Source organism: Amphibalanus amphitrite, unplaced genomic scaffold (genome assembly GCF_019059575.1).
Source record: "Amphibalanus amphitrite isolate SeventyFive unplaced genomic scaffold, NRLGWU_Aamphi_draft 000997F_arrow, whole genome shotgun sequence".
Lineage (NCBI taxonomy): Eukaryota > Metazoa > Arthropoda > Thecostraca > Balanomorpha > Balanidae > Amphibalanus > Amphibalanus amphitrite.
Genome location: NW_024882491.1, coordinates 33,734 through 55,796, shown reverse-complemented (window position 1 = coordinate 55,796; position 22,063 = coordinate 33,734). Strand labels below are relative to the sequence as shown.

Genomic DNA, 22,063 nt, shown 5'->3' with positions numbered 1-22,063 from the left:
ATTCACATGAATACTTTAAAGTTGAATTTCGAGGTCACAGGTCGGGTCAAGGTCAGGTCAAACACTTGAAATCGGGCTTTCAGTAGCATGGACTTTAGAACCTCGCAATTGGTGCCTCGCGTTTCGCGTTTCGAGTATATCGTCATCAGTTGGTCCTAAATAAATTCAGTCATCAGTTGGTCCTAAACAATCTGTCACAACTGTCACAACTGTCACAACCCTTCATATAAGTGCTAAAAGAGTGTCAGATCAATGTAGGGGTCAGTCAAACATAGGCCACTGGCCAGGGTCAAAGTCAGGTCAATCAGGTAAGCACATAACCCCGAAAATTAAAACTGGTACCTATTCGCAGCCCATGCATGACACATGTTTTATGGGTACTTTTGGGCGTAGAACACGATGGTGACATTCATTTTATCATACGAGTACGTGGCTGGTTGAAAAAGATCAATTTCAGAAATGCATGCATCATGGTCGTGAAGTAGTCACGAGAAATTGCCAACATTCAGTTCAAGATTTTGGAAAATGTAGAACGATGATCAAAAACCATAGATAGCCATTTGATTTGCCATGGTATTGGCAGTGTAATGGCGTTTACAGCATGTCTGTATGTCTGCTCTGTCGGTGGATATCCATATCCATACTCCAGGATATCCATACACGTTTGCACGATATCCATACTCCAGGTGCAGGGGCGAGCAGTTACTTCTTACGAGGGGTGCGGAGTCGAAGTCAGAGTCGGAGTCAGAGTCGGAGTCGGAGTCAGAGTCGCCCAGAGTCGTGGCAACGAGCCAGGAGTCGGAGTCGGAGTCGGGGTCGGTCAGGAGCCCGCAGTGGAAGTCGGAGTCGGTCCGAATCGGAACAGCTCCATCACGACTCCGAAACACTGGCAGGGGTCCGGAGTCGGAGACAGAGTCGGCCGGAGTCATGGCAACGAGTCAGGAGTCGGAGTCGTAGTCGGAGTCGGATTTGGCGCCACCACGACTCCGCAAACCTGCTTCTTACCATCATTTATAAGGATAAGCGATTGCAAGACTGACGAGCCGACCTGGTGCTAACGAAGCGACGGGTAGGTACGCCTCGGGAGATGAAGCTTCATGGACGATTTTGCGCACAAGTGCGCAGTCTGCTTTTACGTTCCCCTTACGCAGAATTGAACAGAGATTTATTCTGCCAAAAAGCTCAATGGAGGTCGATGGAGAACTTTTTGTATGTCCAATGAAACATAAACGTAATTTTGCAAATATTGCTGTGGTGACACTGCAAACAGAATGCAATGCCGTTCCTGATTTTGAACACGCATGGGAAAAAGAGTCACTCCACTCGATAGCCAACATAACAAGGATTATTTTGATATATAATAATCCAGTTTTACAACGTCATGGAGGTACTCCACATTCTATCACCAGCGCGGTTGTTTAAACCTTTGACGGCGCACCAAAAAAGCCACTATCAGAAACTCCCGATTCCACGTACAATAATGGAGACTAAATGCGCAACTAAATAATTTTTTCTGCCCAATTCAAAACATTTCATCAATTTCCAACAGAATGACACCCCAAACATACATAAATTCCGAAATTGCCCACGGCCATCCGTGAGGCCGTTTCCAACCATAGTGCACTGGCTGGACCGGGGCGTGGAGTGAGCCACTGGCTGGACCGGGGCGTGGAGTGAGCCACTGGCTGGACCGGGGCGTGGAGTGAGCCACTGGCTGGACCGGGGCGTGGAGTGAGCCACTGGCTGGACCGGGGCGTGGAGTGAGCCACTGGCTGGACCGGGGCGTGGAGTGAGCCACTGGCTGGACCGGGGCGTGGAGTGAGCCACTGGCTGGACCGGGGCGTGGAGTGAGCCACTGGCTGGACCGGGGCGTGGAGTGAGCCACTGGCTGGACCGGGGCGTGGAGTGAGCCACTGGCTGGACCGGGGCGTGGAGTGAGCCACTGGCTGGACCGGGGCGTTGGAGTGAGCCACTGGCTGGACCGGGGCGTGGAGTGAGCCACTGGCTGGACCGGGGCGTGGAGTGAGCCACTGGCTGGACCGGGGCGTTGGAGTGAGCCACTGGCTGGACCGGGGCGTGGAGTGAGCCACTGGCTGGACCGGGGCGTGGAGTGAGCCACTGGCTGGACCGGGGCGTGGAGTGAGCCACTGGCTGGACCGGGGCGTGGAGTGAGCCACTGGCTGGACCGGGGCGTGGAGTGAGCCACTGGCTGGACCGGGGCGTGGAGTGAGCCACTGGCTGGACCGGGGCGTGGAGTGAGCCACTGGCTGGACCGGGGCGTTGGAGGATGATGAGCGCGGGAGGGATGTGATGAGCGCGACGGCACGTGCGGATTAACGGTGATACCCTGGGTCATGGGAGATCCTTCGGGTGAACGAACGTCGAACACTGACCCTAATGCTGCCCTTAACCAAGCCATTGCGCCTAGCGGTTTTCTTGCGAAACGAATTGCTTCTACATAATTTACATCCCTGATGAGGATAACAGCAACTTCTGGCCACGTGTTTTGCCTACATTAGCAATCCTTTTCTTGTTCTTATCGAGTAATCTTTAAATATGTAAATATTAAAGTTCTCCATTTCCTTCTAATTGATGAAATTATTGATGTAAACGACAGAGTCCGTCAGGCGGTAGAGGCAGGTAAGACTGCCTTATTCGGGATAATTGATTGTCTTCCAGTAAGAGATTGAGACATCTGCAACCTGAGTCGTGTTTCTGAGTCCGGGACCACCCAGGGCCGTATGGGGTAAAAGTTGGCGACTGGGCCAATGCAACGGCACGGCATATAGGCTAAGTGGGCCATGAGCTGCTCGGTGACCTGAGCAAAACTAGCGTCTTGCGTTTGCGGAGAATGCAGGTCCGTGTTAACTCTTCCATAGCAACTAGTGATCAATGTTGTATCTACATTCCCATATAGGTAGGTACCCATTACCATTCATTCCAAAATTGTACCTACTTTGTAATTTGAAATACTTGTGGCTATTTGTAATAGATTGTTATTATACTCTCAATTAATCTTTTGGCTCCAAATAAATTTCAAGTGACCGAGCAACCGAAAGCTGTTTCCGCTTATGCCCCAAAGTCACCGGCCCTTACGTCTATTGTGCAATGGTTGGAAGTTTAATTTCGTAAAGTTTCGCTCGTTTAGCAGGAAAGGTTAGAAGATTTGGGCCTGGTTTGTTACCTTGCAGCGTTTCTGGAGAACCGTTTCACACTGGCCATGGTGGAATACCTGCCCGGAAAGGCCACTAAGGACTCCGGGCCGGCCGGAGCCGGTCGCGGCGACCCGGCCGCCGAGCGCTTCGTCACCCAGAAGCTGGACATCAACAGTCTGCAGCGCTCGCCCAACTGGACGGACCCGCACACGGTCAGTCACCTGGGAGCGACAGCGGAAGGTCAGGCTACGACGTGCAGTCCGACGCGCCGCCGGGGAATGGGTACGCCAGGGATGTTCCAATATGTTATGGCATAGATAATGAATTTCATGTTGTCTATGGTTATGGCAATCGGCCGACTCGGGATAAGCATAGGCGGCGGAACGGGTAGGGCACCGGGGCACCGTGCCCCCTTTGATTTTGCCATTTTAACACTAGCCCTATGGGCGTTGCATGGAATGAATGGGACCAAAAGTCGGCAGTGCCCCCCCCCCCTTACTTGAAGGTGTTCCGCCGCTACTGGGGATAAAAGAGGCTCATCGAACTTTATTGTCTTGTGAAGGCATATAGGCCCTTGGATTACCCGGCCGCAGTTGTAGTTTTTTTGTTTTGTTTTTTTGTACGTGTTGCTGCAATGCTGCCAATCATACGCTGAACGTACCAATCGATTAATTTTCTTCTGTCCGATGATTAGTGACCTCACCGCCTCCAGCTATAGACAGCCATGCTGTTGGCGACACCTCGTCTCTGTTCATTGTCACTCGATCTGACCCAGACGACAGACACCTTCCTCAATGCCTCTGATCTGCCACACGACTCTGATCACCCGGCTGACTCGCTCTGACTCTCCCGAGTCTACCGTGGGCCTCACCCGACTCACCAGGAGTGACAGCCGGCTGTAAGAAGAGAAGGTGCCCGGCCTCGTATGAAGAATGTGATTTGTGTCGGGAGTCCCTTGGCGGACGTCGAACGCCGTAAGACCCGTCCTCTGACAGCTTGATAGCCATTCGACAGTCGTATAGGAGGCCGTAAATTGTTGTAATCGGCTCGATGGGTGGCTTACCTCAGTTTATTATGTAACGCTCACGAAGTTTTAGCTGGGTCAATAGAGAACGATGACGGGTCAACGGACGGAAAACGGTACGCACCCGGCCGCTGAGTCTATAGAAATGTCAGCAATGGTGACCGCACGTCCTGTAAATTTGGGCAATGTGTCTTATTGAGTTGACTGTCGTTCCGACTCGGACCTGTCCTAACGTTGTCAGCCGGAGGGGCTCGGAATTCGAGATGTGGGCCACTGACCGTTCACAAGCGTGTGCGAGTACTTGCCCGGATTTATCCCGCTTATCTCGAGGTCTAAATTCTTTTACAGCTCAGGACTGTTTCAATGCTGTAAAAGCGCATTGGTAACATGTTTTGGCAAAGCAAAGAACGTTCTAGCTCTACGATGAATGCGACGCAGCATTCATACAAATGCGTTTTCTGGATACGCCTGAAAGCCAACCGACTTCCAACTAGGTCGAACGCAGGGTTAACCCTTGGGAAATTCTGTGCTCCTTTAGTGCAACTATGCATTTTAATCTATGCAGAGGACCCGAGTCGGTGCGGCAATGTGGTGGGATGGGCCGAGCTGAGCTGACGTTCTCAGAAGTACCTGTCATATCCTCTGACCCGGGCGTGCGGTATGTCCGCAAATACCTTCCGAGCCGGCTGTCAGTCATTGAACGTTCACCTCTGGCCTAAAGCCTCCGCTGGTCACCTTCGCGGCAGGCGGTGGAACATGAAGTGACGCTTTACCTGCGTCCTGTAATTCATTTCCGCGGTAAATTATGAGGCGTTAGGTGCAGAATAATGTAATTTAATGCGACAGAGATTGATCATTAATGATGCGCATAATTTATGGTGAGCATCACAAATCAAACATAATAACCGTTTGTAAGACGGATGTGCCATTTTTGACTTTTTCAAACATTTATGTGCCGAAAATGTCAGGTATCAAGAACTTTGAATCTGAAAATTGATTGCCAATGTTTTGGCATATTTTGAGCTGTTGCAAGATAGTGAGAGATGACGCAACCACCTAAAATTGTCAGCTGAAGACTTGCGACCGCAACTGATCCACACATTGCGACCCAGGGGTGACTTATGACTTCTCCACCCCCCCCCCCCTCACATAGCCACACTCTCTTGGTGAGCCTATCGCTCCGGTCACACCCCGTCTCTCCCCGTTCGACAGACGCTCCACCCGCACTACGACGACGACACAGTGCTGGTGGTGCGCCTGTTCTCTCTGCCGCTCGAGTACCGGCCCGGCGGAACGGTGAGGCCGCGGGACGGAGACGCCGAGCCCGAGCTGCAGCTAGACCGGCCCGCCGCCTGGACGCTGCTGCAGCTCTTCGACAGGTGGGAAATCGACGGAATATGACCTCAGGTCAACTGAATTTGAAAAACCGGGATGGCGCTCGGTTAGCTTAGCATATTCTGCAAGTTTGAATCAATTCGATGCACAACTCTAGATTTCATGGAAAAATAGTGTTCCTATTTTTGTGCCAATTTTACACTGTACCGATTTTTGTGATCTAGTGACCTGACCTGAGGTCACTGGATCTCAAAACTCCCAGCACACGTGCCAAATGAAAGCCCCAAATTGTGTCTGAAATTTGGTTGCGTTATAAGTGCTACGGCAATCGCGCTATTAACGAAAAACTGTCATTTCGTTGTCGCTAAACTAGTCCAATTTTACCCTGAACTTGTATCGGTTTTTTGTGACTTGGTGACCTGACCAGTAATGACTGAGACCTGAAATCTTCGGGAAAGGTATCAAAAGATTGCCCCAAACTTTGGTGCCAAATGTGGCGGCGCTACGCTCCGCCGTTTTTACGCTATTTGCAAAAAAAAACTTGGGGGGCTGGGTGCATCAGCCCTCCTCGCCGGGCGATGGTTAATTATGTGTTCATGAATAATCGGCATTTGCATACCTAAGTGAGTACGTATAAGTTTGTTCTCCCGAAAATTTGTTATTGCTTCCGTAGATTCATCACATTATCTTAAATCTAGGCGCAAGCTTAGGTATCATTTAAAACTTGTTAGGTAATGCGATAGTTTTTAGAGATAACGCGTTTTTGTACGACTTGGTAAGTGTCGAATTGCATTATCTTCATATAACTGAAATATGCGATTCAACATTTCCCATGTCTCGCAGAAACTTCTTTTTTTACAAGCCAATAGTTTAATCCGACATAGATATTGTTTGGCACTGGTCGTCAAAAGTTGTGGTATTCTGCCGAAGCGCACAAACAAGCAAATATGTTGGACCACCTCACTATAGTATAACCGGTCCTTGATAAATGGATCGTATCCGTGTGGACCGAACCGATCGTTTACAAATTCAAACGGCGACGCTGCTTTCCTCAAAACGTCTTCTTGCTATTGGATTATTGTGCGGTTAGCTACGAAGAGGTTCCATCAATCTCTGTGCTGCGGACGTGAAGGATTTTCATCCGACTGGTCGGTTTGTGTGCCTGTGGCGTCGCGGCGATCCGGTCGATGCGACCCGTCCGTCAGCATCAGATGTCACATCATGTGCCAGGGGTGAGCCGGCTCAGAGCAGGCCCACTCCCAGGTCTGGGGAGGATGAGGAAACCCACGAGCACGGCGGCGACAGACCGCAGGGTTCGACGGTCGCCGGCCTCACCCGGCCGGCCGGGCCCATTACAGAGGTGCACCTGTGCGCGGAAGGAGCACAGGGGGCTCTCATGGCAGCTGCACACTGGCATTTCCGATCGATGTGGTGGCTTTGCGGCGTGTAATCCTGTCGACTCGAAAGTCGATAGCATCGTTAGCTGGTCGGTACATTTCTATTGGGCACGTATTTTTAGTGACATATCTTTCGTCGATATCTATCTCAGCCCTCACAAACAATGCATTAATGTAATCGACAATTTCTCAAAGCATACTTAACATGTTTGTTTGGTTTAAGACTTTGAATATCCCCTAAGTAGGTATTGATACCTACCACTTAGCCTCAAGAAGCGCCTTGGGAAATCCAACAGAGAGAAATAGAGCTTAGAGATCGCCAACCGTTATTTTCCCGAACCACCGTACATGTACCTTTTAATTCACCCAGCAAAACTGGAACGCACCCTTCCAAATTCATTGCAATGATTACATCTTAATCATGGGGGGGGGGTCAGCACCGGTTTTGGAAAAAAAAAGGCCTGACACTAGGTATGCCGCACTGGCACGGAAAATGCAAATAACCCTACTATCGAAGATACGAGCGTATGTTGGACGCGAAAACTACTCCACACCTCACCCTCATATTGAGTTTCAAATACATGCATGGCATCACTGTTATTATCATTTTGCTATTAAGTGTTTCATAAGTTGACGTCAGACGGCATTGCAATTTCGACAGTCTACCGGATCTTCGGAAGCCTGTAGTTAGTACGCATCCCATTCAACAGGTGGCTGCAGACGTCGGCTCTGATATTTCAGATGGCAGCACGATCGCTGTTGTTGCCCTGACACTGGCTCTCTCCTCCCGTCTACAGCAAGTCCGTGTTTTCTGGCACTCACGCGGTGCCGCTGCTGATGCCGCCCGTGAACTCCGAGTTCCTGGAGCTGGCGCAGCGCACCGGGGCCGGCGCCAAGCTGTTCTCCGAAGGAAAATCCAAGGAGCTCATCACTCCGCACGTAAGTTGATTGGGGATTCGATGACATTTAAAAAAAGTAATACCCCCTGTTTGGATTGACATTTGGAACCTAATTCCGTCTTATCCGTGCTACATTTCAGTCAAGCGTGCATGCCCCTGTGAATGTCGGCTGGTCTGAGGAGGGACCCAGCGTACTGGTGACGAGTGACGACTCGAGTTGACCGTTGAATTTACCCGGGACGGTGCCAGCGCATGTGTACGACGTGGGTTAACCGTTTTCCTCCGCGCAGGACGGCGCCAGCCTGGAGGTGACCATCTGGGACGGCACGTTCAGCAGCGAGGAGTGTCCGCCGATCCAGCGGTACGACTCGGTGCTGGCCGCCCTCCAGCCGCTGGACAAGTACAACAAACACAAGTCGCAGAAGGCCGGCCCGCCCGTGAACGCGGTCAGTGCGCCGGCCGACATCGACATGTATTGATGATCAGTATACGACTGTGTATTAGAGCACGCAAAAAGCTACGTAACGTCGCACTGACTAGTCTGATGTTGGCTTCTGACCTGACCGAACTTTACATATTCCTTATCCTTTTTGTCCCAGCAAAGTTGCAGCATGGCCATTGGCCACTGTCACCGTTCATGTTTAATTACTTTTTGTCCTTCCGACCCGTATTCCACGTGAATCATTAAGTATCCCACCATTTCTACCGGATAGATCTGGCTTTAGCCTTCACGCAGCGATCACTTTCGCAGTCTCCACTCTCCACCACATGTCTTTGTTTCACCATTAATAATATTCCCTTCCCATGCTACCTTCTGTGGATCCCCAGTTCATAAACGTCCTTCCCAAGTCCATGCTTGTCCCTCCCCAGACCATTTGCAACTGTCCTCGACTCTTCGCCCGGTCCATAAACCCGACCCCGAGGGTGACTGACCAATGGCTGTAAACCGTTCACCAGCTCTGTCAATTACCCTGGCTCGGATAGCGCCTCGGCGCCTCCCCTCCTGTGTTTATTGAAATAGTGTGTTCGTTGGTCTTTGATGACGGTGGATTCTGAGTCAGGACCGGGGAGTACTTCTATGACACGTGGCTCATAAACACGATATTATTCAACGAGCTGTATCTCAAATAACCGGAAATCTATGTTATACGAAATGTGATCACTGATGAAACTTCCAATTTGACCACAAGTTAGTCATTTGATTGGGGCCACGTTTCGCCATAGATTACGTATCCATCTGTTATAATAATCTCCCAACAGAAGTGATGAATTTAATGACGCATCACCTAGCGTCTGACATTGCCAACATATGTGCCGTCTTCGGCAGCTGGTCTTTGAGAACATGACGGAGAAGCAGCAGCAGGAGGGCGTCCACGGCGACGACTACATCTACGAGAAGCAGACCTTCGAGACGGCCATGGTGAAAAAGTTCAACACCCTGCTGGTGAGCGAACGGGATAGGGTTCTGATCGGACATCCTGTCCTGGTTCTGATCGGACATCCTGACCTGGTTCTGATCGGACATCCTGACCTGGTTCTGATCGGACATCCTGATCTGATTCTGACCGGATAGTCACGCGTTTCTCGGACCATATCCGATTGGTTACATATTTTGAATGCGTTTTTTCCTTAACAATAATCGTTCCCTTTGTTTGTTTATGGCGTGTGGGGCCAGAGTTTCAGTGATACGGGCTGGTATTTGGATTTTGGACTGATCGGATTCGGTCGTTCCAAAACAAATAACAAATTTCACGTCCAGTGGCTGTTCCGATATGACGCTTTGCCCTTGCCCACTTGACCATGCAGCTGTTCCGCACTCCAGTCTCAGCAGACACGGCCTGACGGAGGGTGTCACGTGCCCCCCCCCCCCCCTCCTCTATGAGTCACCGTCTGTCCTGTGTCAGTAGAGGGGGGGGGGGGGGGCGGAGGGGCTAGGACAGAGCGGTCACCACCTCGGCTGAGGTCATACTCTGATAACGCTGCAACCTCCCCTCCCCCATCAACCCCTGCGGCCCAGTGTGACGTGGGGAGTCTGTGTAGACTGCAGACACTAGGGCGGTGCTCTGGTCACCATCACATCACCAGAGCAGACAAATGCTGCTGACAATACGGGAGGGGTGCGTGTCAGACACTTTGAATTAGTTATTGGAGCGCCTCGCTGGTTACAATAATCGGAACTAAGCTGTGGTTACAAAGTCCCCGACCAGATTGTTCCGTCCATACTGGCTTATTCCTCCGCAATCTACATTAGGCGAAAGGACGAACGGTGCAGGACTGTTGCTGAAAAAGTAACGGCGTCTGAGCTGTAACACTCTCACACCACGCTAGGTGCACCGGGGCATATTTATCTGGTGCTTGGGGCCGGGTTGGGTCGGCATATCTCACCCAGCTGTTATGGCCAGAGCTGCATACCTCTGCCCAGTGTTCTGTGATCCGCCGCCTCCGGCGCCCGGCTGGGTCTGATCTGTTGTGTTTATTCGATATCGGTGACACAGTACAGTGTTACTGCAGCGCCGCATTGCCAGCCGGTGAGGGTGCTTACACAGCCAGTCCGAGACACTGTGCTGAGTGCAGTCCGCTGCGGCATGGTGAGTCAGCCGAGAGAACAGACTTTCCCGGGCTCCACCAGTGCGGCCTTTGAAACTGCTGGCCTGAGCGGCAGCCGGCAGACGTCAGTGCAGCAACTTCACTTATTAGTTCACACTCAAACGAAGCCACTCTTCACTTATTTGGGGATCGGTGGATAAAAGCGCCAAAGCCAGGTTATGGAACATGTTATTCATTACAAGTTCAAAAATCCTTTCAGGGCTCCGTGAATGTAACGATTGGAAACTGGACGCTTTATTCGAAGACACCCGAGAATCGTGTTTTTTCGATTCTCGCACATCGTATTTTGGTGAACTATTCCTACTATTGTGAACTATTCATCGTAGGGAAACGTTACGAATATAGCTTGCACTAGTGCGTGTGCGGTGCTAAAATGCTAACAAGAACCACCGAGAACAATTCCCACCTCGGTCGGCTATCGATTCGCAAGTCGCATTGTGTGTTCTGTGAGTTGTGTACGCTTTGTAGAGCTTTACCAATGACCATGGCCGGCTGGCTGAGCTGTTCGCCAACGATCGCACCTGCTTGTTCCCGCCAGTGACGCCCAGTGCTGCCAAAATGCTGCCATATCGGTGACGGATCGTTTGCCTGTATCAGCTCACTGTTGTCACAATTGCCCTGCAAACACGCTGGATAAACGGATCTAATCCCCCTCCAGAGGTCACACACTGCCGTGACCCTGCTACCTTTCTTTAGTCACTAACTCGTCACTCTCTTTACGGCAGAACAAAGCCTTGGTGTCCAGCGGAGAGAAGAAGATCCAGGGCATCCCAGAGGAGTAGAGGCCGCTACCTGTCTCCCTGACGTGACCCGGCGATCACCCGACCGTGACCTTTGACCGGGCGGCGGCTCGGTCGGGTCGCTCGGGAGAGGACGGTGGAGGGCCCATGTTGGCCATGTTTGCTGCACAGCTGAGCTGCCACAGCGTCAGATGATTATTTAGCTGTCACTGCGTAAAATGATTTGGCCGACAGTGTGTCATGTGTGTCGGAATTGTTATGTTAGCGATTTAAGATTTTGGAAAGCAAGCACACACAGCACATCAGCTTCGTGTGCCATTGTCTTTAAGAAAGGTTTGTGAAGTACGGTGGAGCTCAGCTCTATTTTCTTAGAGTGCATTTTCAGCAAGGTGGGGCAGGGGAGGAAAAGATCATGGCCACTATATATAATAGTTAATTTCGGTGAGGGATGCGAATCAGGGCAAAGACCAGTTACATGTAGGCAGCCGAGGCCGTGTTTGTGTGAACGGGAGATACCGCGCTCACACAGTCAGTCTCACTCCGTCAGTGGCACATGATGTGACGTCGGTGTCACGTCATGTGACGTCGGCGTCACGTCGTGTGACGTCGGCGTCACATCGTGTGACGCACGACAAACACCGCTCAGTCACCGCAGTAAAGCATACAGCACACAGTCTTGGTCAGTGTTTGTCCGCCCAAATTCTAATTTACACAGCGTTACCTGATTCTGCGTGAATTTAGCAGCTGATTTGTGTCTGTGTGTCTTGGTTCACTAACAGTGAAAAGCCAGCACTGCTTTGATGAGCCGCGTAATAGATTGAAATGAAACGGTTATGTTGAAATGCTCGATATTTGGCTTTTCTTTCGCTGCCAAGTATTTTTGAACAGCCGTGTTGAAATGCTCAATATTTGACTTTTCTTTCGCAACCAAGTATTTTGTTTTGTTTTGATACTTTGACGCTGGTTGTTTAATATGTTGTAGTGAGTTTTTATTGATGTGATAATGTGATATATTATGCTCACTGTTGTGCTTATGCTGATCTCATTTTATCAAATACATGATATATTGTTCAAGCAGCCTGCAACATCATTTCGTGTATAGCCGATCTCATTGTTTTACGTCATTGTTCATATTGTTTTGTACTCTAGGACGCGCTCTCAAGACTACATGAGGGTTCCTACTGTTTACCACGTTCGGCAGGCACCCTCGTTTCTCCCTGCACGTGTCCTGAGTCTGTCACCCTCCCGTCTCACTGGCACCCCCTCCCACCCTTCAGCGCCCATCAGACGCGCCTCCCCCACTTCACTGTCTCGGACCGTGGCGCCGGCCGGCCGTCCCACTGTTTATTATTGTGTCTGACAGCCGCTGGCCGGGTGGTGTGGGGTTGAGCTTCTTATTGCAGCCCAGACCGGCCACCCCAGTGGTGTGGCGAGAACCAGGCGCCATGGACTGCCGTTAAGAGAGCCACTATCAGTCGACCGCTGCAGCTTTGTTTGTGGAATTTGTTTGCAGAAAATGTAATTGCAGGAATAGGACGGCAAGGCTGTCATCTGCTTTTTAGTCGCTTCGTCTGTCTGTAATGTGCAATGCGTCGAATCGTTCATAGATGTCACTAGTGTGGCGTGATGAGCGCCTGCGGAAGCCATCGGCACTCGGCACTCGGCTGATGCAGCTCAGCACCCCCGAACGGTTCGTTTTGGCTGGATCAATAGCCTCATCTCGGCCCGACCTAGCAGCGACCCAGGTGTTATAACGGCCAATTAGTGGAACTGAATCCATTCGGAAGAGTGAGTCAGTACAGGGCCGATGCAGGTCGGCCAGGATCGACCCACCTAGTGTAGCTAGTCGGCAGACAGCAGCGGCCAGCGGGTGGGACTCTACGGACGGATGATGGCTGTAACTGGTGGAGATTCTGGGACAGGAGTTACCTGGTGAGGAGTGGAATAAGTCCTCCGACGACTTACATGGGAGCGATTCCGATCAATGTAGGTAGAGTGCAGTGCTCGAGTGATCCCCTTTCGTCACGGCCAACCGATCGTGACCGCGGCTCGGTGACGTGACGTGGTGTAGAGTGCGAGCGGGGCGACCCCGTCCAGTGACGTCAGCAGAGCGTGACGGTGTGACGACACGCCGTTTACGGGGTGGGGAGGTACCCACCCATCCGCCCCCGCCCCGCACTCGGTCCCCCTCTCCACCCGGCCGGTGGGACGGACGGTAACAACCGACTGCGTCACGCGTCACGCCCACCCTGACGACCTCACTGGATCGTCACGGTTCGGCTCAGCTCTGGACAGAGTCGGTGTGCTCACTGCTCATTGTTCGGCCACTTAAAGGGAGATTATGACCTTTTTCCACAAAATCTGAGTTAGGACCATTTTCTGACAAAACACAACAAGTTATAATGTAAATTAAAACCATTTTGCTCAATTCGGTACCTTGCCGCAAATATCTCAACTTGAAGTCACGTTAGCGGGGAGCGCTGAAAATGACCGTTGAATAAGTACCTACTTACATCACTTTTTGGTACTTGCATGTAATTTTGTAAAATGAGCGTATTCATTACATTTGATCTTCATCACATCTAGTTAGTTAATGGTCGTCTATAGTGCCTTCAAAAGATATTCATGGTTTGGGGGTGGTTTATGTCTAAATTTACGCAACTATTTTTCCTGTTCATCATCTGTCGCCATATGCTGCTATTTTAGTAGCAACGACTCAATTTTGAATCGGTCCCGCCGACTGCAGAATAAAAGAAGATAGATACAACACTTTTGCGGCATCACTGAAAAACTTATGCAGTACTGTTATCAAAATTCTCATAACACCGTTCGACAAACCTGAAGTCTTTTTGAAATAAATACCTATGCTTGTATTTTTCGCTTCAGGCTCTGAGGCCAAAATAATGAATTTCGTAGTCGCAATCGCAAGATTTGGCTGCGTTTCTGGCGCACGTCGTTCATTTGTGGCGCAAAGTAATACTTGGAAACAAAGAAGAGTAGGCACTATGTACCCCCGAATTAGAATCTAATTAATTCTAAACCGAATTAACTCTAATTCAAATTAGAATCCTTACAACCAAGCAACGACAAGGCGATAACATAAACAAAAACCCAAGCGTCGCTGTTTGAAACAAAAGCGCCATATACTGCGACTTTTTATAGAGAAGGACAACGCATTTCGGTGGGTGTTACAAGTACTGCAAGTACTGCTTCTTTTTTGCAAAAATAAAAACCTTTTTCACATACGAAAATGTGCTAGGAAATTTTCGTATTTTATAGAAACTACAGTAGAAATAGTATAGATGTCGAGTAATTTTTATTTAAGAAAAAAGAAAGCTCATTATCTCCCTTTAATGTTCCGTTTGTTTGTTAATTTAATTTGGTCGTTCTACCCTTCGCCACTGCTAAAATCGGAGCGGTGGAAACATAGAAATGGGCAAAATTCATATTTGACAAGTGCTCTGCGGCCTCTGTCACGGCCTAGTCACGGCTATAAAATCATATAAACCGTAGATATTGCGTGCTCTTTCGGCAATCTGATTGGTTGGAGGCCATAATGATATAATCAGCTGACGCAATATTTCATTTTATTTGACCATCCTTGAAGTTGCGAAAAGTTGAAGCTGATATCCGGCTTGTGACGACGTGCGGCGTGCGCGACGAGATTAAAATTGTTATATTTTAGAGTTCCTCGGGTTGTAAGTATTTATGCGTACTTGCATTTTTCATTGAGTCCTGGGCTACTCCAGAAGTGCAATAAATACCGGCCGTGCAGACTGGAGAACGAGTTCGACATTTTAATTTTACCCAGTTTGAGTTGCTGTCGAAATCATCGGAAAGGTAGGTGAATGTTTTTATCTGTCTTGTCCCCCGACAGAATGACTGTTTTCGTGTGCATGCATGCTGTTCCAGACATAATTCATCTGAACCGCCCCGGCATGGAGGTTTGACGAACAGTTTCAGGACAATCCCTTGCTGTCCCTTGCTCATTGCTGCCCATTCCGCGGTGCCAGCTTTGAGCCTGCTGCTTGACCCTGACCTTGACCAGCCATCTACTACCTAGCCACTGGGTAGTAGATGGCAATTGGCAGTGACTGTGGTTGCTGCCAGCGGTTAGTGGTAATTATTGGATTCCCGAAGTGCAACGCCAATGCATGGCGTGAGCGTGCCGCGTAAGGTTGAGTTGCCGGCAGCGGGGTGATGACCTTACGGTCGGTGCCTCAGGGCCGGAAGTCGCCATCCTATCAACATCCGACCGTTCCGTGCAGTTTCCGGTGGGGCCACGCGACCGCGCTGAATAGTGTGGTGGCTGTGGAGGGACCCGTTATTAGGTACTGAGAACCTGAGGAGCGCGGAAACCCATTTCATTTGAAACGCCGATATTTGAATATCGGCCAGGCCAGGGACGCCAGATCGTTGTTCTATGCTGCCAGCTTACAAGCATTGCCTTTGGTCCTTCCAGTCTCAGTTTGACCTTGGGTCTGTTCCAGTCGCACTTCCAAAACCTCTAAAACTCCTCAAAGATTGCTTCCCTGGCAGCTCTAGCCCCTACAAAGCAAGGAGGGCTCTGCTCTAGACTTCTATTTTGCTCTTGGAGGAGTTTAGAGGTGTTAGGGAGTGCGACTGGAACAGACTCTATGTTATCCAGTTCTCCCCAAGGCTCTATAGGTCTCCCCCAGTCTCTCGTTTGACTAACTGGCATGCTCCACTGCAGCAGGGCCGGCGGCGGGTCAGAGCCCAGAGTGAGAGGGCAGCGCGGCGCGGTGACTCGTGCGGGGGAACTCTGTCGCCGGTCGGGTCGCCTCGGTGACGGTTGTCAGATAGTGCCGCCAGCTGACACGAGCCAGGGCTGCCGTTGCCCCAGCTCAGCGCAGTCCCCTTCCCACCCCATGTGACCGTGCGTCGCTTCGCCAGCAATTACAAGTTAACCCAGATCACCGATTTATAGCATTTACAGTCATTAGGGGTGTTTCGGTCGGGTCCGTTTGATACCGTGTCGAGTTTGGCGTCTCCGGCGATAGTTTATCGATGGTGACGGGCGGCAGATGCTGCTCGCAGTGGGTTTTGGAGCTGTTCAGATACGACTGGCGCCAGCGATTCCGTGTCGCACGTCGCAAACACGCTTCAGAACTTGAATCGCTGCATACAGTGATTGAGTTGCCACACTGCGCCGCTCTGGTGTAATGTTCATTGTACTGTACCTACACCGTTCAGTGTTCACTCATTTCGGGCTGATGGGTGCATCGTTGCAGGGAGAGCTAGCTAAATGATAAACTAAGTTACAATAAGATCCCAACTTTATTCTCTCGGTCACCATGCACTCTGCCCCGGCCACAGGTCAGGGTCGACAGTCGACTGGTGCTCGTCGTGGCGCAGTGAATTCACGGTATCGGTATTCCGACTAACGAGGCCCGCATTCCATCAACTGGAGCGTCAGAGGCCAATTTGCCGGGTCAATTTGCGTGTGCTCAGCGGCGCGGCAGCGCTCGCCGCTGTTGTTCGTTGTCGCTGAAGCGAAAGCGAACCAGTGCCAAGGTCGGTTCGGAGGGCGGTGCTGGCGGGGACGCGGCGGGGCTGGGCGGGCGCGGCGGTCCGGTCTTCCGCCGGATGTCAGCTGCTCAGTGGGGTAGATATGTCGCTCTACCGGACTGGGCAGTGGGCATGGAGGGTCGTCGTATCTGGACGGAGGCATGGGATGGACCCGCTGCTAGGGCTGAGATGACTGACCTGAGCAGAGAGCACTGCGACAGACTCGGTGTCAACTGCCGACCATGCTGCTCTGCCGTACCCCTAGGTGTCATTGAGTGACGATTAGCGCTCACTTTTGGGCGACAGCGCAGTGTGCAAGCCCATAGGTTTGAAATTGGCATCAGTAGGTATTGTTTTCAGTAACAAATTGCTTAATTTCCTGTTTTGTATTCTCGAAACAGTTGGCTTTGAACCTATGAAATGCAGGTATACAAAAATCATAACTCACGATGCGTTTCACCTTCGTCACCGGCTGCTCTATGTTAACCGGATGCCGCTGTAAGCTACAGATGTAACTGACCGGCGTATACCATGTTCGGTGTATAATCGGGCTGAATCAGTGGTCGCCCACCGCACTGGCGAGGGACAGGAAGTACACTCCTTCCTGCCGCCGGGGCTGGTCACAGCGACATTCCTGGACGCCCCCCCCCCCCCCCCCCAGCTAGCCGGTCGTCCCGCTGATGGTCACAAAAACCACATTGATCATTGATGTGGTGTGGTTGCCTGGTGCGCGTGCAATGGCGATGTACTCGTATGCATGTTTGGTGCGCAGTCGCATCTCATTTGGGCAGGCCGGTTCTCAGGAATGTCATTTCAGGTTCAGCTGACGCTGGTCGCGCCGAGTCGGGTGCGTCTTTGTAGGCATGCACATTGCACAGGTACTTTGTCCTTGCTTCGGAATTCAATTATATCTCAAGGTGTTTTTTTTCTTTATTAGCTCATTGAAGTTTTGTGATGTCCGGTTCGTTCCCGCGATAGTACGCTGGGCCCGGTTCTAGCCGATCATACTGGGGTGTTTTATTCATCGGACCATGACAACCGTCGACACGTTTTTCTGCTGTAGCTCACGACCGTTTGCTAACCGTTCTGACAGCTCGTGACTTCATCGAGTCCCGCCGCTGTCGGGCGCGTGCACTGGTCCCTTCACGAGTGGGGTGTATGTGTGGCACACGGAGCACGCTGGGTGCGCCCTGCCCGCCTGCTGACGATGGCTGCCGTGGCCTGTGAGCTCATTAGTCACAGCTCTGGCCACACTCACGACACAGCTGTAAACAGGCTGTGTATTATGCACTCAGGTTGTCTGCACTGTGCAGAGTGCAACACTGTTGTTAGTAAAATTGAGTCTGTCAATGTCAGCGATGTTTGGCATTGATTTCTCACCATGGCAAGGCTTTGTTCTCGGCTCAGCAACGCTAAATACCATAACGCGATGGAAGTAGGTACATATATCGTGGTGCATGATTGCCTAGGAGCCACCGCACCAGCTCGAAGTGGGATTAGTGGAACGGTCCCAGCGGTTTGGAGTGCGATGGGCGGATCCGTTACAGCCGTTCGGGCCATGGAGAGATAGGCTGTCTGAACGGTATGCTCTGGCCAAACACAGTCGGAGCGCCCGTCAAACATTGCCCGCTTTCCACACGTCTCGGTGGTTGGGTTTAGTAGTAATCTTCGCGGTCGGCTCTCGTGCACTGCCATAGGCTTGTTTCGCGTCTGCACTAGACCACACACGGTGACTGGACGAAGAAACTGTCAGGCGTGTCGGTCTGTCTCCGGTCTCATTACACCATGCATCTCCAAAGTTCCGTTTATTTTGGCCCTTGCCTCGCTTCTAGCCATGCAAGGTGAACGGCACTATCAGGAGATGATTTCAAACTCGTAACTCAAACTGATAGTTTGCTATTCGTATAAGCTGTATTTCGTGATTGGTGGATCAATTCGTGTCGCGTAACTTGTAATGTGCAATCCATAAGTTCTTCCTCATTATTCGTGACTGGTTGCTCATACGTCGTGACCCGTGGCACGCGAATCGTGACGGTGAGTCGTCGTTTAGAGGTGCGGTTCGTTCTGCAACGCAGGCAGCACCGACCTATTGATGATCGTTTCCCGGAGCACCGTTCCCTCACGGCCAGTGATTCCCCAGCAACTGGCGGGGAACGCTTCTCTTCTGTCTCCTCTCGATCGTGAACGAATGCGCTCCGCGTGACGATTGCCGGAACTCTGTTACCGCACCTTCTCCATGCAGTATCGGTGTCTGGCTGTTGAATGTTGATGGATGGGTGATGGGCTGATACCAGTCTGAACACATCATCTTGCGGATACAGCTCCTCTCGGCTGTGAAGCCTTCCTTATAGGTTGTCAGCGCCCGCGCTCGACTCGGAGGGTGCTTCTCCCAATTTCTAGTACCAATTAGTTCCAAATAATGCTGAACTCAATGGGCAGTGCCAATTGCAGTTTCAAATCAGTCCCAAATGATACCAAATGCATAGCCGCGCGTGTTAACATTTGGAACTATTCGGGCCGCATTTGGGACTCATTGGTACTCGATTGGGACTGCCGGCCAGCGGCGGATCCAGCGGGCGGCGGGGGAAGCTGATTGGTTGTCTTTGCCCCGTTTCGCCGGCCGGCCACAGGGTGCGCTAGCGTCGACTGCGGGCGGCGGCGGGCGGGCGTCCGCGCTGACAGAACGTATTAAAGGGACCCTCCCACCTTCAAAAAAGTTAATGAATTGGCATGAAAGTGATGTCGCTCGGTTCAGAAAGAGCAAAAACGAATATCTACCAAATTTCATCGAAAAATATTATCCGGTTTTCAAGATATTAGACTTTTACTTTTGTTTACTTTTTGGGATCTCCGCTGTTCCTAGCGACTTTATTTGAAAGTGCGGCATTTGTTGCGCGCAAAGCAGCATATACCACCGCGTGCTACCAAACGTTTTAGTAAAAGATTTAAAATCGTTGGATCTCCGCTGACGTCACAAATTCTAAGGGGGCATACCAATGCATTAGCCCCTTAGAATCCGAAAACTGCAAGTTTGAAATTCGATATCTCCGAATTAAAGCATTTTTCGATGTTGTGAGTGTCCAAACCGGTATTTTCAGGCCATGGCCACCAATTTGGCTATCTCAACTCAAATCTAATGTTAAGGTGGGAGGGTCCCTTTAAAATGACAACATAAAAATGTTTTATCTTACATATCTCCCCTCACATTAGTCGCATAGATCTGTTCTTGGATTCAATCGAAGGCGCTTTCAACAAGCTATGTTGCTATGCCATGTTTATGCCAGGATATAGTCATTCAATGAAGTTATTGGTGTTTGAAGCCGTTTATCTGTCATATTATTTCGCATTTTGCTACGTTAATTGTTGCCACTTCTTTATCAGCTCTATCTACCGAAACGCCATGGCCCATGTTGCTATGCATCCTTTTTGCTAGGATATAATAATTTAATGAAGTTATTGCCTATTGCTGCTTGAAGCCGTTTGTTTATCCTATTATTTCGCAGCATGCTTCGTTAATTGCTGCCTTCTCTTTATTCCTAAGGCTGGTATCATTTTGACCCTCGCACTTGATCCCCGGTATGATGGTGACCTCATGATGGCGAGGTCAGGAGTCTGAAATGACCTCACGTGACCCTCAGGAAAAATATGTCCATCATGAATCATAAAGCAAAAAATATGTGCAGGTTGCTAAGCTTCTAGCCTCTGGCGACACATACCACGCCAGGGCGCGTTTCAGTCGGGTGAATGGCGATGTACCGAAACATTACACTCGTTCTTGATTAAAAACACAGCCGCGTGAACATCACTCCCTGATCAAGACACAGTCACGGTGGGGTGCTGGTTGATCCAGCGAAACAGTTCAGTCACACAGCCCACGTTTAGAAGGGTACGGGACGATCTATCCAAACATTACAGTATTGCTGAGCGAAAAAAAAAATATTGATATCAGGTAAACAAAATAAACACGTGAAAACAGTCACAGGTAATCGGGTATACCAATGTGCTCATATTGTATCCGTGTTATGTTTCATTTACGCATTTGTTTTTTATGTGCACTGACGCTTCGCAGTGAAAATTTGTTTGCCTTTTCGATTTTGCCGGCCCACCCAGTAGTGACATTTTCCCCTGACTGGGGGGGGGGGGGGGGGGCGGGGGGCAGGCCGGTGACTGCGGGGGTTTGGCCCCCCAGTTAACATGTTAGACGAGGTCCTGACTCCTGATATAGGCCCGCCCCTCAGTAGCCGGGGAGGGCTCTCAGTGGCCAACAAAGACCGTCAGAAGCCAGCGCTGAATGTAAGGGCCTAAAGTCAGTTAACAAACCAGTCATCGGGAAACATACTTTTTTTGGACGGGTTTGTGATTCGAGGAGCGCTTGCAATTTGCATTTTGTATGCGATTTGGGGATGATGGGGATGTAGAGTCCACAGCAGAAGTAATGTGTGGTTTCAGTCATGGGTAAGTTCTGCTTCTGAAGCCTAGGAACGATTAGCCAGACTGCAGCGAGACTTTAAATGTAGCTTACATGTATCTTCACCCTTGCAGCTGCAACTTTATCTATTGACGTCTTCTTTTCAATCAGTCCGCATTTAAAAATCGTCGGTCAAAGCCATCCGTTGAGATTGGTAAAACCACACATTACTTTAGCGGTGAGCTGTACCGCTAAAGTAATTACCAGATTATTCCAGATATTCACTATTATACCAGATATTCCAAATGGCCTACCGCGGCCGGAACCCGATCTAAAATACCACGGTTTGCACATACATCCGTGAAAATAGAAAACCAAGCCGTACAAGCCCTCAGGATGACCAGAATTCACGAAACGACGTCAGCATTGTCGCTGGAAGCTTGCCAAAGAGCACCAAATCTGATCTTTGAAGTCTTTTCATCCGTTAAAACGGCAAAACAACCGCGTGGGGACTGCTGATGCATCCGATGTCCCGCCCGTTCTAACCTTCCAGCATCCGGCAAAGGTGCAAATCAGCGGGCAATGAGGCTCCGGATGGTGGCAGCATTTCATATGGTGCCCCGAAAAATCACCAAAAATAAGGCACGCATGCAACCAGTGGAACATCCTCTCAGACGAGCGTCCCCGTCTAATCCACTGATGGGGCCAAAGTGGGGAGATTATTAAGCGCACTATCGTGCCCGACGCAAAGGAAATCTTTCTTCATGTTTGCTGATGAAGTCCTTCCTCATACGGCAAAAAGGCGCAAGATCGGCGCTGTGAGAACCTATCCTTACTCTGGACGTATACAATAGCTGACCTGGGAATAGCTCAGACCTTAATCCCATCAAAACTCTCTGGGTGACTCTTCACGAGAACATCAAAGGGCTGCTAGGAGCCACCAAGATCGTTTGCCTCACCAGACAGCTC

The 22,063-nt window shown here is 50.4% G+C and overlaps 1 protein-coding gene across 1 annotated transcript in view; it reads left to right on the top strand.

The window, feature by feature from the left end:
* Positions 1-12,310, top strand: part of LOC122369000 — a 109,488-nt gene extending 97,178 nt beyond the window's left edge. Inside the window, exons 17-22 of the mRNA XM_043343354.1 lie at positions 3,192-3,367; positions 5,392-5,558; positions 7,709-7,850; positions 8,101-8,256; positions 9,138-9,254; positions 11,143-12,310. Of these exons, the coding sequence (XP_043199289.1) occupies positions 3,192-3,367; positions 5,392-5,558; positions 7,709-7,850; positions 8,101-8,256; positions 9,138-9,254; positions 11,143-11,199 (815 nt within the window). The 3' untranslated portion in view covers positions 11,200-12,310. The remainder of the gene's footprint in view (positions 1-3,191; positions 3,368-5,391; positions 5,559-7,708; positions 7,851-8,100; positions 8,257-9,137; positions 9,255-11,142) is intronic.
* Positions 12,311-22,063: the final 9,753 nt, after the last annotated feature.